This window comes from Siphateles boraxobius, unplaced genomic scaffold, assembly GCF_051911475.1.
Source record: "Siphateles boraxobius isolate OS27281-9 unplaced genomic scaffold, OSU_SipBor_1 111, whole genome shotgun sequence".
In the NCBI taxonomy this organism is placed as follows: domain Eukaryota; kingdom Metazoa; phylum Chordata; class Actinopteri; order Cypriniformes; family Leuciscidae; genus Siphateles; species Siphateles boraxobius.
In genome coordinates, this window is record NW_027508713.1 from 1,766,013 (window position 1) to 1,782,500 (window position 16,488).

The 16,488-nt window shown below is 44.8% G+C and overlaps 2 protein-coding genes across 2 annotated transcripts in view; both read right to left on the reverse strand.

The window, feature by feature from the left end:
- Nucleotides 1–663: 663 nt before the first annotated feature.
- Nucleotides 664–13,516, reverse strand: LOC143706553 (microfibril-associated glycoprotein 4-like). The gene is made up of 6 exons (XM_077198559.1): nucleotides 13,200–13,516; nucleotides 13,040–13,090; nucleotides 12,746–12,946; nucleotides 9,741–9,837; nucleotides 9,417–9,584; nucleotides 664–1,072 (listed from the first exon to the last, which is right to left on the reverse strand). Exons 2-6 carry the CDS (start codon nucleotides 13,043–13,045, stop codon nucleotides 816–818), a joined length of 729 nt encoding a protein of 242 aa, XP_077054674.1. The 5' UTR covers nucleotides 13,046–13,090; nucleotides 13,200–13,516; the 3' UTR covers nucleotides 664–815.
- A 2,138-nt stretch (nucleotides 13,517–15,654) lies between these two features.
- The window catches only part of LOC143706559 (microfibril-associated glycoprotein 4-like), an 8,910-nt gene continuing 8,076 nt past the window's right edge, over nucleotides 15,655–16,488 (reverse strand). The window contains exons 4-5 of the mRNA XM_077198571.1: nucleotides 16,308–16,475; nucleotides 15,655–15,922 (exon numbers count right to left, since the gene is read on the reverse strand). Of these exons, the coding sequence (XP_077054686.1) occupies nucleotides 15,669–15,922; nucleotides 16,308–16,475 (422 nt within the window). The 3' untranslated portion in view covers nucleotides 15,655–15,668. The remainder of the gene's footprint in view (nucleotides 15,923–16,307; nucleotides 16,476–16,488) is intronic.

Here is a 16,488-nt window from a genome sequence, read left to right on the forward strand (position 1 = left end):
ATAATTCCAGTCCACATGTACAATACTCAACGGCTCCCACGACTCCAAACTCATATAGTCAATGTGATCCCACAAAATTCCTCATTTAGTGTTTCTCTTGCGGAAATAAACACGTCTGCACACAGGCATAATGCTTTCACAATGCTGGAGTTTATTGAACATTTAGGAAGTTATTTGGATAGTAAATCTGAGGATCCATCAAAAAAAATAAAAATGACTGACATTGAACTGCCATAACGCTTGTGTGAGGGGGTTTAGACATTGATGGTGCTAATAAAAAAAGAATACTAAGTAATTTTTATTATTGCTCATAAGTTCTGGAGAGAAAAAGAGTAGTCACTGAACAAAGATTAAACTTTCTTGTGCAGAAGCGTTGAGTGCACACACTATCAAATGGATTATACTCTAAAATGCTATGCTTTCGGCTATATTAGCGTCCACACCAGCGACTGGTTGTTTTAAGCACACGCTGCAGTTTTGTCATCTGCCATCTTAAATGCTTGTGCTCTTTAAAGGAGGATTGATTCTGATTGGCTGTCCATATTTCTATCATTAGCTGGAAAAAATTCATAAATTAAAAAGTAATTCCAACAATATTGTTTCTCAGTGCTGTTGTCATTATAGTTGTGGTGTGAACTCTGCTATTCTTTTATATTTATATTCTAAATCTTTATCATTATCGTTATTGTTATCGTCATTGGTGTGAATGGGCCTTCAGCGTTACAGCTGGTGTATACAGTACTGTGTGCTTTAGACTTTCACATTTGTTATATAGCAATAATAACATGTGTTTGCTCCTGGAAATACTGTTGTTTCTAGAATACACTTTTGATCTTCATGCTGAAGGACTTCATACTGACAGCATCATTCCCTTTCCAGCTGTACCAAGAAACACCAATGGCGAAATGAGTGGGATCTTCCCCCCACAAATACACACCGTTGGGGTTTGTTCTGTGACAGTCTTTGTACCAAAATGCCCCGAGATACTGTTTGGCACAATTAGTTGCATTGGAGTCTTGGTCCTTGTCAAAGGTGGAGAACTTGTGATCGCTGTGGTGGGTCAAAGAGTCGCCTGCAGAGAAGAAGAGCTTTGTAAACTGGGTTAACATAATATATATCAGGGCCGGCCCGAGGCATAAGCGAACTAAGCGGCAGCTTGGGGCCCCTTGGCCACCAGGGGGCCCCCCAATCGAGTCGAAAAATCTAAAAACAATTTTTTAGATGGCTTAAACAAGTGACATAAATTAATGAATTAATATGAATGAATGAATGATTAATTAAAAACAAGTAAATTCTGATTTCATGATCAATATACCTGCCTACAACGGTTGCCAGGTTTGCCAGCGTTTAAGTCTTGCGCATAATCTAGGCACCTCGCGCGTGCATAGACAATTCGTGCGCAACTGTGCATAGTCACGGTAATGTTGAGCCATGTCACAAAAAGGACGTATCCCTCTGGTGCCGAAAATAGAAAGACAAAAATGACAGAGGAGGGGACAAAAAGAGCAAGATAAAAGTATGTTTGCATGATAATTTACGGTGTGTTTTGTGCAGCAATTGACCCATTCCTATCTACGGCAAGCCCCGAGGGGAAAAATACATTGCATACACACATATACAACGAGCGCCAGTACATGATTACCGGTATTATAGTAATAGGCTTTGTTGGATTCTGTCATGTACAATCCAACAAAGTCTGTTACAATAATAATTAAAAAAAAGAGATTTTGAGGACAGTTACACTGTATTGAGACAGTTGAGAAATAATAATATTTTTACAGTTTTCATCAATAATTGTCATTGTTGAACCATTGCTCTTATTATGTTTCTGATTTCTCAGTTGTGTCATTATTTCAGCAAATAATTTATATGATGTGTTTTGAGACAGTTTCTTTTAAGAAGTTTCAGAGAGTTAGTAAAAGAGTAAAGTAAACGTTAAAACTTTTTTATTTAAGTAGGCTATCTATTTTTTATTAAGTTTTTATTTTGTATCAATAAGACATAACCTCACTGTATTAATTTATAATGTATCATTATTGCGTGGTATTTGTGTCAATAATCGTCAAGCACAGGTGACTCCGCGAAGTGGGAGGGGACCCCAAAATCAAATTCTGCTTAGGGCCCCCAAAAGGCTCGTGCCGGCTCTGATATATATATAAGGGTTGTGATTGTTCGGGAGTATCTAACTACATGTAGCGATGCTACTAACTTAACTTCATTTTTCAGAAGCTTGGGAGTCGCTCAGTTGCTGTTAAAACAGTGTAGCTTTTCCAGTAGCTAACTACTATTTCCAGCAAGTAGCGGTGTAGCTACCAAAAGCTAAATTATGTTTATTCGTGTGTACGTTATCGTGTTTTACAGCTATCTATTGTTATATCACGCATCGTGCAGCTTTACAGTTAACCTGTATTCTTGTCTACTCCCGTGTATCCAATTTAAGATGCATAATTTGGTTCTTGCATTGATGTGACATTTGTAGCAATTTTAGTGTGAGTCTGTGAGATATAGACTACATTTGAGTATTTTATCTTTGGATATAGTTTACAAAATAAAACAGTACTTTTTGAAGTCATAATTGTATTGCATTGAATTGTTTTAAACCCTACAAATTGTACTTCGATATTCTTAATTAACAATTATTCAGTTATTTGTAATATACAATGTCATTGTAAAAAGTTTAACTACTTTAATTCATGAGAAGCTTGTCAAACTACAGTTTTAGAGTACAGGTGAAACTCGGAAAATTAGAATGTCATGCAAAAGTTCATGTATTTCAGAAATTCAAATTAAAAGGTGAAACTAATATATTTAGTATATATAACGTCTCGGTTACGTATGTAACCCTCGTTCCCTGAGTAGGGAACGGAGACGTTACGTCGGATGACGACGAATGGGGTTTCGCTTAGAACACCTATCGACTTCGAGTATTACAAAACGAGCCAATGGCAAAGAAATGCCATGGGTCTGCGGAATTTGCATAGCGTATCTCCGCCTTACCTCGTGGGTATAAAAGGAGGACGCCGGCAACAGGCAGATATGTTTCTTCGCTGAGGAGCCAAGACTGAGCTCAGGCGATCCTCGCGGTACAGCGGAAAGTGGCAGGAAGACGTAACGTCTCCGTTCCCTACTCAGGGAACGAGGGTTACATACGTAACCGAGACGTTCCCTTTCGTTGTCACTCCGAGTTACGTCGGATGACGACGAATGGGGTTACCAGTCTAATCACGCCACCTTCTCAGCTGTCTTCCAGTGCCCTGCGTAAATCTGAGATCCCTGTCGTGAGACTGGCACGGACGAAGGACTCCTATTTAGCACAGGAATACCAAGGTACACTGGGGAGCATATCCCAAAGTTTAGGGGAAATATGCAATTACTGCCAACCCAGAGGGGGGGGACTTAGAGAATACACATATGACCCGAAGGAGACATATGGAGAACACTGGGGTGTCCAGCCGCAGGTGGAATATTTCAACCCCAGGGGTGGCAAGGTGGCTTGCCAAGGGAAAGACACATGCTCAAAGAGGCTTACAGTGGAAATACACATGTGGGGGTCGCTCAGAGGAGGGACCATGCACACGGGAGGCACCTAGCCGACACGCAGGCTATAGACACTGGCGCCGACGTCTAGAGTGCTGGAGGAGCTCATGGCTTCCGGGGAAGCTCACCTGAGGAGAATATCGCACGTATCCAGTCCGTGGAGTGGAATGGCGAGCAAGCGAAGACACCTGAGCGGGTCCGGTACTAGCTGGTTGAAGCTAGTACACGAGAGGACACTGGCTCCACTCGGAGATTAAAGAATCTGGCGAATGTGTTAGGTGTCGCCCAGCCTGCAGCTCTGCAGATGTCTGTTAGCGAGGCGCCATGCGCTAGAGCCCAAGAGGATGCCACACTCCGGTGGAGTGGGCAGTCACACCAAGGGGGCACGGTCGACCTTGCTGCTGGTATGCCAAAGCAATGGCGTCCACTATCCAGTGAGACAACCTTTGCTTTGAGAGAGCCTTTCCCTTCAGCTTCCCACCATAACAGACAAAGAGCTGGTCTGAGGTCCTGAAACACTGCGTCCTGTCTACATAGGCGCGGAGAGCGCGTACTGGACAGAGCAGTGCAAGGCTGGGTCTGCCTCCTCCAGGGGCAGCGCTTGCAGGTTCACCACCTGGTCCCGGAAGGGAGTGGTAGGAACCTTGGGCACGTATCCAGGCCGGGGTCTCAGGATCACGTGAGAGTAAGCCGGCCCGGACTCCAGGCACGCTTCGTCAACGGAGAATGCGTGCAGGTCCCCTACCCTCTTGATGGAGGCCAGTGCAACCAGGAGCGCTGTCTTCATAGACAGGAATTTAAGCTCGACTGATTGCAGGGGCTCAGCTGGAGCACTCTACAGGGCAGTTAGAACCACTGAGAGGTCCGAAGAGGGAACGAGAGGAGGGGGGCGGATTTAGTCTCCTCGCTCCTCTCAGGAACCTGATAACCAGGTCGTGCTTCCCCACCGACTTACCTTCGATGAGGTCATGGTGTGCGGCAATAGCGGCAACGTAGACCTTCAGGGTGGAGGGAGACAGCCTTCGCTCCAGCCCCTGTTGAAGGAAGGAAGGCACAACGCTGATCGAGCATCTCCGGGGGTCTTCTCGGTGAGAAGAGCACCAGCTGACGAAGAGGTTCCACTTCAACGCATAGACGTGTCACGTGGACGACGCCCTAGCGGAAGTGATGGTAGCCACCACCGCTGGTGGTAGGGTACTCAAACCTGCCTCGTCCCATCGAGGAGCCACACGTGGAGGTACCAGAGATCGGGACGAGGGTGCCATAGGTGGCCCCGTCCCTGAGGAAGAAGGTTCTTCCTCAGAGGGATCGGCCAGGGAGGTGCTGTCGCGAGGAGTACTAGTTCGGAGAACCAGGTCTGGGCGGGCCAGTATGGCGCGACCAGAATGACCTGCTCCGCGTCCTCCCTGACCTTGCGCAAGGTCTGCGCAAGAAGGCTCACTGGGGAAAACGCATACTTGCGGCCCTGCGGCCAGCTGTGCGCCAGAGCATCCGTGCCGAGCGTGCCCTCGGTCAGGGAATAAAACTGGGCGCAAGGGGTCGAGTCGTGGGAGGCAAACAGATCTATCTGTGCGTCCCCGAACTGGTCCCAAATCAGCTGAACCGACTGGGGATGGTGTCGCCAATCTCCCGGGAGGGGCTGAAGCCGTGAGAGCTCGTCGGCTGCACAGTTCAGGGCTCCGGGGATATAAATGGCATGAAGCGACCTCAGATGCTTCTGACTCCATATGAGGAGGTGGCGGGCGAGTTGCGACATACGGCGGGAGCGCAGACCACCTTGATGGTTGATGTACGCTACAGAGGCGGTATAGTCTGAACGGACTAGTACGTGTTGGTTCTTGAGCACGGCCCGGAAGCGGCGCAAAGCAAGACGTACGGCCAGCAACTCGAGGCAATTGACGTGCCAGAGGTGTCGGGGACCTGTCCAGGAGCCCGCGGCAGCACGTCCATTGCACATGGCACCCCAGCCCGTGGAGGAGGCATCTGTCGTTACAACAACATGCCGCGAAGCTTGTTCCAGGGGCACTCGGCCCGTAGAAAACTGAGGTTCGACCACGGGGAGAAGGTCTGACAGCAGGTCGGAGTAACTGGTACTCGGAGGGTGCCGTGTTGCCATGCCCACCTCGGGACTCGGTCGCGGAGCCAAAGCTGAAGCGGTCTCATATGAAGCAATCTGAGCGGCGAACCATGGCTGCAGATGCCATATGCCCCAGGAGCCTCTGAAGAAACTTCAGTGGAACCGCACTCTTGCGCTTGATAGTCTCAGGCAAGTCAGCAATGGCTGAGTGGAGAAGGCGACCAAGTCCATACCGAGAAAAGAGCTCCTCTGCACGGGGCAAAGTTTACTCCTTCCCCGGTTGACCCGAAGGCCCAGACGAGCTAGGTGCCGAAGCACTGGGTCCCTGTATTCGCAAACCTGGTCTCAGGAGTGAGCTTAAGACAGCCAGTCACCGAGATAGTTCAGGATGCGAACCCCGTGTTCCCATGGAGGAACAAAGGCAGCCTCAACAACCTTGTGAAGGCGCGAAGAGACAGGGCTAGCCCGAATGGGAAAACAGCGTACTGATATGCGCGCGCCCTGACAGCAAACTGTAGGTATGGTCTGAGTCGAGGGAGAACGGAGACATAAAAGTAGGCGTCCTTCAGGTCGATCGCTGCAAACCAATCCTGTGGCCGCACACATCCAGAAATGCGTTTGGCCAGGAGCATCTTGAACGGCAGCCTGTGAAGGGAGCGGTTCGGACCAGGATTGGCCGTAACCCACCAGACTTCTCCGGGACAAGGAGGTAGGGGCTGTACCCCTGGACCTCCTTTCGGCTGGAGGGACAGTCTCAATCGCACCCTTCGCCAGTAGGGTAGCAACCTCCGCTCTCATGATAGGGCATAGCCATCGACCAAAGTGGAGCGGACTCCCCTGAAGTGGGGAGGAGACCGTGCGAACTGAATCGCATAGCCGAGCCGATGGTTCGCGCGGAACAGAAGGGAAGCTCTAGGCAGGCTCGAAACTGTGCCAGCAGCGTCGAGAACCACAGACGTCCCTCCGGTGGTGCAGCGAAGCGGAATGACCGGCCCAGACGTGGACGACATAGCGGCCTGGTGTGGGGGCAAGGTCAAAACCGCAACCTGACAGAGGAGGCCAGGGAAGGACCAGCGTTCCACAGGGGCCTGCTCTGTCAAGGGTCTGGCGACAGAGGGGGACAGGGGCGAAGCGGTCGTGGACGGCACGCCGTGTCAACCACCTCCGGGACAGAGGGGGACGAGGAGAGCACGGCATGTGGGCGGCGCTCTGTGTCGTCCGAACTCTCTGTGCTCAGAGACGGGAGAGTCAGTTCTTTGGAGAATAAGGATTCTTCCCCGGCCCTCACCCGGGGAAAGGAGTGGTCCTGCTACCAGCTCCTGGAAAGAACTGAGTCCCATCTCTGAGGAGCCCATCCCAAGAGCGCCACTTAACCCGGCGTGTAGCGGGGGGCGGGGCTGGAGAGGACTGTTTTGGCGTCCGACCGCGGCCTCCAGAGCCGGCCCGGCTGAGCGGGCGGGGTGGGAGCCGCGGGGGAGCGCCCACGGCGGTGGGCAGACCGAGGGACCTGAGCGGACGGCGGGGCCGTCGGGACAGAGTCAACCTCAGTCTGCTCCATCCCCGAGGAACCCGTCTCAGGAGCGCCGCTTAACCCGGCGTGTAGCGGGGGGCGGGGCTGGAGAGGGGCTGTGGCGTCCGCCCGCGGCCCCCAGAGCCGGCCTGGGTGAACGGGCGGGGTGGGAGCCGCGGGGGGGCGCCTTCGGCGGTGGGCAGACCGAGGGACCTGGGCGGATGGCGGGGCCGTCGGGACAGAATCAACGTCAGTCTGCTCATGAGCGGCTGAGAGCTGTTGGTCAAGCCCTCAACCGCACCGCCGGAGAGGCCGACCTGGGATATGGGAATGTCGGACAGACGGGTCCGTGCGACATCCAGCACATCAGACAGGTTCAGCCACAGAATGGTGAGCATCACCTGACCCAGGGAGCGTACGGCCACTTTCGTCGCTCGGAGAGCAAGGTCAGTGACGCGCGCAGCTCAGTGAAGAGCCCTGGGTCAGTCCCGCCCTCGTGCAGGTCCATGAGCATCTGGGTCAGCCATGGCATGCAGAGAGGCGGCTGCCGGTCCCGTGGCACTACAGGATCTCGCCACAAGCGTAGACGAAAAACTACAGGCCACGGGCGGGTGCTTAGGATTGCGCCGAGAAGAAGCACTCTGAGGACACATAGCATCGCAACAGAGCGTTCAGCCGGGGGAACCCCAGTGTACCCAAGGGCAGCGGCCCCATCGAGGGGAGGAAAGGCGGATGAGATCAGCGAGCGGTCCTGAGAAGACAAGGGGGTCTTCTAGGACTTCGAGATCTCATCATGCACGTCCGGGAAGAGTGGTATTGGGGTTTGCCACGGACGAGGGTCGGCGGCCTTACCCAAAACCAATCGTCCCAGGAAAGCATGGCCGTCATCTCCGGATCAGACTCAGGCACAGCCGTATGCACCACCGGAAGGTGGCAGCTGTGACGAGCCCTCACTTCCAGAAGACTCAAGCCCACCTAGTGATGCTGCAACAGACATGGCATCTTCCTCTGTAGCTTCAACTGAAACACGCGGGCCACCAGAGGGTAGACTCGCGGAAATCAGCAGTTCACTAGCGGGCACCGTCATTGAAGAGGGGGGCTGGGGTCACGGACACGTAGTCGGCGCCTTGTTCCAGACCGTAACCCTCAGGTCACCCTGGCCACCAGCCGAAGATCGGGGGGTGGATGAGGGGACTCTCACTCTTGCGAGTTCACCGAGTCTCTACCTATATATGACGCGATGATCACGTTCCCTTGCGAGAACATGAGTCACCCACGAGCGCTGTTCAAGCATGATCAAACACACTAGACAGCGCTCGTGCCGATCAGAGTCCGATACCAGTCCGCTGCAACCAGAAATGCACGGGCGAGCCGTCTTTAGAAAGACGTGCCGCGTGCGAGCTCTTTTATGAGAGGAGAGAAAAAAACTCCGCGATGTTGAAGCGCACAGGGAGACACACACACACTGGCAGATTACTGCACAGATCAGCAGGCACTGTGAGCTCGCTGCAGATCGCCGTCACACCAACACCGGAGAGAGAAGCTCGTCTCGTAGAGCGAAGTCAGAGATGACTGTGGAGTGAAGAAATACTCTTGGCTCCGAAGCGAAAACATATCTGCCTGTTGCCGGCGTCCTCCTTTATACCCACGAGGTAAGGCGGAGATACGCTATGCAAATTCCGCAGACCCATGGCATTTCTTTGCCATTGGCTCGTTTTGTAATACTCGAAGTCGATAGGTGTTCTAAGCGAAACCCCATTCGTCGTCATCCGACTTAACTCGGAGTGACAACGAAAGGGAACTATATACATGTGCATGATTATACTTTTCAGAGGGGCGACATTTCTGTATTTAAAATCAATTTATTTAATTATTGATTTCATGTAATATTCTAATTTTCTGAGATTTAGAATTTGGGGTTTTCATAAACTGTCAGCCATAATCATCAAAATTATAACTTTTGCACGATATTCTAAGTTTTCGAGTTTCACCTGTAGCTTCCCCAACACTGAGGGTCTTGTTCCTATTTGGTTAGCCAGTTTCATAATAAATCAGCAATTTTCCACTCAGAAGCCTTAATTTTACCCAGCTAATTTGTTATCAGAGTCTGACATCCCACACTACGACAGATTTCAGAGATTACTGTAAGTTTTCATAACATTTACCAATTTTAGCCACATTTAAAGAATTAGACATTCATTATATTTAAAAACGGAATAACCAATCTGATCCAAATTGAGGACATGTGAATGATCAAGTGAGCATTTACACCTGTGAATGAAAGTGTCCTACCTGCTCCTCCATCCTTGAACCCTGACACTTGTAGTTTATATCCAGCACATTCACAATCCACAGAGAAGGACGAGTACAGAGCAAAACCCTTCCTTCCTTCAAAGTCCTCCAGATCCACTCTCAGCATGTACTTCCTGTTACGTGTCAGCTGATACATGTTCTCCAGCCCTGTTCACACACACACACACACACGCACGCACGCACGCACGCACACACACACACACACACACACACACACACACACACACACACACACACACGAAGAACATGTTCAACCAAACACATGATCCTCCACACAAACGGACACACACTGTGAGATCTTACCCAGCCAGTATTCGCCCTCGATTGCCCCGAATCCTCTCTTGTACTGTTTCCACGGCTGATAGAAATTCACACTGCCGTCCATTCTCCTCTGAATCACCTGTGATGGGTTTATATAGAATATATGATTCATAATGTATGTTTTTTTAATTTATTTTATTTTTGTATTAGTGTCACCATTAGGCTCTTTTGACTTTGTCTGTTTTCAGTTTTCACGTGTGCCTGTTTGCCTTTCTTTGAATTAAACTACTTTTTTGGATTATATCTTCAGCTTCTGTCTTGCCTGAACCACCCCGTGACAATTAGGGACCATGTACAATTTCAAACATGAATGTTACCATTTGATGCACTGTACCAGAGTTAGCCATAGGCTAATTTACATCTGCAGTCCCCTGGCAGGGTACAATAATAAAAAATAAAATTAAATAATTAAAAACATACAAATAACACTCCCCCACACCCTACACACACATACACAAAACACATTTTATCAGCACCACATCAGTGTCAGTGGGTACAGATTTGAGTGGTCTTCAGAAAAGATTTCAGTTGTGATTTAAAACTCTTAATGGAATTGCAGCTCTTTATGTCATCTGTTATTGCATTCCACTGTGTAGTGCCTTTAAAAGAAAAAGCAGATTGTCTAAAAGTTGAAAGGCAAAAGGGTATGTTACAGTCAAAAATAGAAGCTATTCTCAAAAGCCAGTAAACATGCAGGGGTCAGGCCGTGTAGAATCTTATACACTAGAGTCAAGTTTGAAAAGAGTCAATAAAAAACTCAATAAATTGTGTTTCTCTAGGATTTTGCAATGGTGGTACCGAACTGGCTTTTTTTTATCAAGTATTTTTATAGCTTGCTTATATAATGATTCTAGAGGTCTAATGGCAGATTCACTGGCCTGTCCCCAACAGGTGATCCAGTATGAAATATGTGAAAAAATTAAAGGATGCATAAATATTTTGGCTACATCCATAGGGAGGGACGATCTAACCTGTCTAAAGTTATATTTTATAGTTTTTGTCATTTTCTTGATGTGTTTCTTGAAGTTAAGATTCAAATCTAAAATGATACCAAGATATTTAAATTCAGGAACTAGTACATCAATTGATTCATTTTTAATAAAGAGGTCTGCAGTTTGAATCTTCCCCTTGGTTTTACAAAAGAACATACCTTTAGTCTTGCTAATATTGTTCAAGCCATTCAACAACACCTTGCATGGCATAAGTTAATTTCTCAGCTGCTAGCTGAGCTTTTTTGCATGTGTGTACAGAACAGTGTCATCGGCATATAATTGTATATATTAACTCTGTGGCAGTGTTGTGGAAGATCATTAATATAAAGACTAAAAAGTAAAGGACCTAACACAGATCCTTGAGGCACTCCCATTGTGTTTTTCATATAACTGGAGCATGCATCTTTATTTCTAATACACTGCATCCTATTTGACAAGTAAGTTGAGAGCCATGCTAGTGTTTGTGCAGAAAAATTTAATTTAGAAAGTTTGGAAATAAGGACATCATGATTCACTGTATCAAAGGCTTTACGCAAGTCCAAGAATACAGCGGCAACAACTCCTCCCTTATCAAGTTGTGTTCTTACTTTATCTGTGAAGTGTAAAATCGCTGTTTCTGTGCAATAGTTCTTCCTGGAGCCAAATTGCATGTCATTTAAGGCAGGGTTGCAGTTATTTAAATGCGTTGTCAGCTGCTCTATGATCATTTTCTCCATAACCTTTGATAGTACTGGTAATATACTTATCGGTCTATAGTTACTTGCTTCATAGCTGTCTCCAGATTTGAAGATAGGTGAGATAACTGCATGCTTCCAGTTATCAGGAAAGCAGCTGTGTGTAACTGAAAGATTAAATGTATGATTGGGGGAGTTATAGTCTCTAAATGTTTCTTAACTAACGTACTATCCATGTTAAAAGCATCTCTACTTTTAGAATTCTTTAAAGAACAGATGATCTTTTTAAAGGGTCATGAAACCCTAAAAAGATTTTAACAGAGGTATGTGTGTTGAACACATTTTTCGTGGTTCCCATCTGAGATCAAAACTCAAAGTGGGTTGAATATGTTTCCCCGCGATGTCAGGGCTAGACTCTGGCTCCGGGCGATTGGTTGGCCATCAACCACGGACACATCTAATCTGTACGTGTGCCGCAAACATTTTACCCGAGAGAGCTTCGAGAACTGGAGAATGGTGGACTTCGGCCTTGTCGATGACCAATGCAAGTTACGTCTTGTGAGTAATACGGTACCAAGTCCTGAGGATTTTCTATCCCTTCAGATGTATGTGTGTGTCTAAAATGTAACCCTGGTCATTTTTCTTGCCTTTTGTTAAATAAGCGCTCGTTATTAAAATTTTAGATATTTCGGTAATACATCAATTGTATGCTTAATTCGTGTAATTAAATATGTGTCTTTGGGATTCAGGGGGCGCGAAGATCTATAGGCGATGCACGGAACGTTTTTTTAAGCAGAAAATTAATTATTTTTCAAATAAATGCATTTATAGTGTGTATATAAACAAATATATATATATATATTATAATGACATTATAATTAGACATGTACATTAATATGTTTTAAATAGTATTACGATTACTGTAGGGTAACATATGTAGCAGGGTATTCAGTTACTTTTGAAAGGACAATAATAAAGTGTCAGTGTATTTCATTAGACTTTAACTTTGCCAGCTATAATAAGAATCTAGCATTTCCTCACGTTTTACCACAGATTTTTAGTGACAGTCGATATGCATGGGCCACTGGCGATGACAGTTCTCCCTCTCCCCTGCCGTACCACACCACACTCACTCCCTCCCTTCTTCTCACAGCCATCCACACCCCTTTTAAGTTGCATTTTTCAAAAAGATTGTGAGCTAGACTTGAGCTGAAAGAGGGGGGTTTCATGACCCTTTAACTTGTCCTTCATTAGTTGTCACCAAATTGAAACCCTGACCCTGTTCTGATGTGTGTTTGATGATCTAAAGTCACATTCGTACCGTCCATCCTCCGTTGTCTTCATCTTTCCCATCTGAGATCATGTGACAGTAAACCCAGACAGGAACGTCTCCTGCTGGATAGATGGAGTAAATCCCACTGACTGTTTCTCCTGAGTTGTAGACGTCAGAACAGTCGAATGGCCTGAATTTACAGTCACTGCTCAATACAACCGGGAGAAGAACCGCCAAAAACAGCATCATCTACACGAGAGACAGAGAGAGAAAGAGATGAAGATACTAAGTATTTAGTGGTTCAGTGTAACAGGGACACAATGAGGAAGCAGATGAACTTACTGCCATCTTCTCAGTCTCTGCTCAGTAAATCACAGCAGAGATTCGTTTTATCTAAATAAAAGAGATATAAAAATAAACATAAAATGCACTTTTATATTTCATTTTCTGAAAATTGTACAAATGCTCTATGAGTTAAATGAAGAATAAAACAGTAACTCACCGTTTGTGTTGTTCAGTCTGACACAAACACTCTTTATATATCTGTCAGATTCTCAGACTCCTCCTGTGTGTCTTGATAACATATTTATGACATAAATGTCCACTATAAAGCTCTAGATCAGAGGTTGGCAGCCTATGGTACTGTATAGTCCCTAACACATGACAATAGCTAAAGATGTGTATGCATTTAATTTAAACAAAGTCTCTCAAACTTGCATATGGACGTCCATTCTGAGGTAATCATTCCTCATGGTCACACAGCCTATTTTATTAAGCTATAAATACTAATAATGTATATGATTTTAACCTTCACTAGTGTGCAGATCTGACAAACCATTCGTCTGTGATTATCCCTCTGCATGCCACAAGACTCCTGCAAAATTATGTATTTTCACATTTGTATTCTATATAATAATGAGTAATTCATTACGGTTCTTTACAAGGAAATAAACCCCAATACGGAAATGAAATGTACATTGTTATGCTATTATGTGTTTCTGACAGAATAAATTAATTTACAAAAATCCGGGTTTTAAACACATTTTTAAGGAAATGTATTGAGAGCCCCTCTCTCTCTCTCTCTCTCTCTCTCTCTACATATATATATATATAGAGAGAGAGAGAGCACCAACTTATATAGTTCAACACTAATAGTTAATCAATTATTGGAGGTGAAATATCAGACCTAGACATTTTAGCAGTAGATTAAATTTAAACATAATTTTTTTAATTTGAAAAGGAAAAATGCATCTAAGATAGCAATTACTCATAACCATTAACATACTTACTGTCATTCATTAACAATTTTCCTTAAGATTCAAAGGGTTAATGAGGAGCAAACATCTTTATCTTGGTTTAGCACCATCTCTCAAAGCAAACAAGATGTTTAATAATGCGCTGAGGTCCATCTCAATATATCAGGAAAAAAAAGTTGTTTCATTTTCATGAATGTTATTTTTAAATAAATACAGCATTTCCAGAAAGGTTGGGACATTTTGCAAAATGCAATAAATTCAGGAATCTGTGATTTGTTCATTCTCTTATTTAACTGAGAAAAGTACAAAAAAATAATTTGCAATGTTTTCACTAAGTAGCTTAATTTGTATTTTGTACAAAAACATTGTGATTAATAATTCCAGTCTACATGTACAATACTCCATAGCTCCCACGACTCCAAACTCATATAGTCAATTAATTCACATCTATGATTCCACAGAATTCCTCATTTAGTGTTTCTGTGGTGGAAATAAACACTTCTGCATGCAGACATAACACATTTAATACTGGAGTTTATTGAACGTTTAAGAGGTCCTTTGGATAGTGAATCTGAAATTCAGATTCAGAGAAACAGGTACAGAGAAACCCACATACATTTCAATCTAGTTTAAAAGAGTACAAAGTCATTTTTCATCATTCATAACTTCTGGACAGCACACAGGACAAAGATGAAACTTTCTAATACACATGTGTTGAGTGCCTGTGATTGTGCACACTATCAAATGGAGTATACTTGGGAAGGCTATGTGTTCGGCTTAGGGCTGCACGATTTGGGGAAAATGTCATATGGTGATTATTGAGGTCAATATTGCGATTTCATAAACAAATGGTTTCATGAGTCAACTTGCTTGGTTCTCAAGAAAAATGCACACACAGATTGGTGATAATGCTGAAATGTGTATTTCTCAACACAAACTAGCAACAACTACTAAATGATTGATAACACCTATAATGATCAATAAACCATTGCTGTCTGGATAATATTTAAACATTTATTAGGCTTCAAAAAATATAACAACTTCCTGTCTAACAGGTAGGACATAGCCTATACAGAAATTGAATAAAGTTATCAAACATAATTTTTAAATTATATATAGACTAATCCAGTTACAAAAGTTCTTTAGTCAAGAGCAGTGAGTGTTTTCTCTGTTCCCTTTGTTCTTTGATTAACTTTAACGACAGAGATAATTAGTGGCTACTGTGTACTGTCTCTTTAAGAGCAGCCGCTGCTGACGGAGACGCGGATCTCACACGCGCCTCATTCTCTCACAACTCTCTACGTACATCTTAAGAATCCTCTTATGTTACGAAGATACTCGACAAAAAGACATTTTGGCATAATTGTGCGTTATTGTTCGTTCAAGCGAGAAAGAGAACTGTATTCTGGCGAGTCTTTCTGTGAGTCACAGTCAGAGGCAGCGCGCTCTCTTTTTAACTTGTCGCGCATGAATGGTTTAAAAGCATTTGCATTAATAAGAGCGGGATCATATAACACTAATGATGACAAAAATTAACAGATGCTGCGTTAATTGCATTAATAGCCCTAATTTGTTTAAAATCACAGCATTTTGCATCATATAATCACATAGGCTTGACATCGCGATTGCGATTGCAATGTGATTAATCGTGCAGCACTAGTTTGGCTGTATGCATAGTATGAAGTATACTTTTGGCTTTTAACACTGAAATGTTTCTAGGATACACTTTTGATCTTCATGCTGATGGATTTCATACTGACAGCATAATTCTTCCAGCTTGACCAAGCAATACCAATGGCGAAATGGGTGGGATCTTCTCCCCATAAATACACACCGTTGGGGTTTGCTTTGTGACAGGTTGCGTACCAAAATCCCCCGAGATACTCTCGGGCACAGCTCTTCTCATAGACGTCTTGATCTTTGTCAAAGGTGGAGAACTTCTGATCATTGTGTTGGGTCAAAGAGTCTCCTGCAGAGAAGAGCATCATTATGAGGATTAACATGAAATATAAAAGAGTCACATTCCTACTTGTTTACTCAGATTAGTTTCATAATAAACAATGGATTTTCCACTTAGCAAGCTTCATTTTACACAGATAATGTATGTTATCAGAGCAACATGTCTGACATCTCACACTGCTCACTGAATTATTCCTGAAGATTATTGTGCGGTTTTCTTAACATTTACCAATGTAAGCCACATTTAAATAATGAGACATACAGTATATTTACAAACTGAATGAACAATCTGAATCCAAATTGAGGACATGAACAAAAATTTATTTTAAATTACCAAAACATTTGAAAGTGCATGATAATGTACACATGTACACCTGTGAATGAAAGTGTCCTACCTGCTCCTCCATTCTTGAACCCTGAAACTTGTAGTTTATATCCAGCACATTCACAATCCACAGAGAAGGACGAGTACAGAGCAAAACCCTTCCTTCCTTCAAAGTCCTCCATATCCACTCTCAGCTTGTAATTCCTGTTACGTGTCAGCTGATACATGTTCTCCAGCCCTGTTCACACACA

Excerpts from the sequence above, each read along its gene's own strand:
- LOC143706553 (XM_077198559.1), bottom strand. Across the intron at positions 9,838-12,745 it reads AAGACAACGGAGGATGGACG|GTGATTCAGAGGAGAATGGA; the intron begins GTACGAATGTGA and ends AACCCATCACAG. Across the intron at positions 9,585-9,740 it reads CGAGGGCGAATACTGGCTGG|GGCTGGAGAACATGTATCAG; the intron begins GTAAGATCTCAC and ends GTGTGTGAACAG.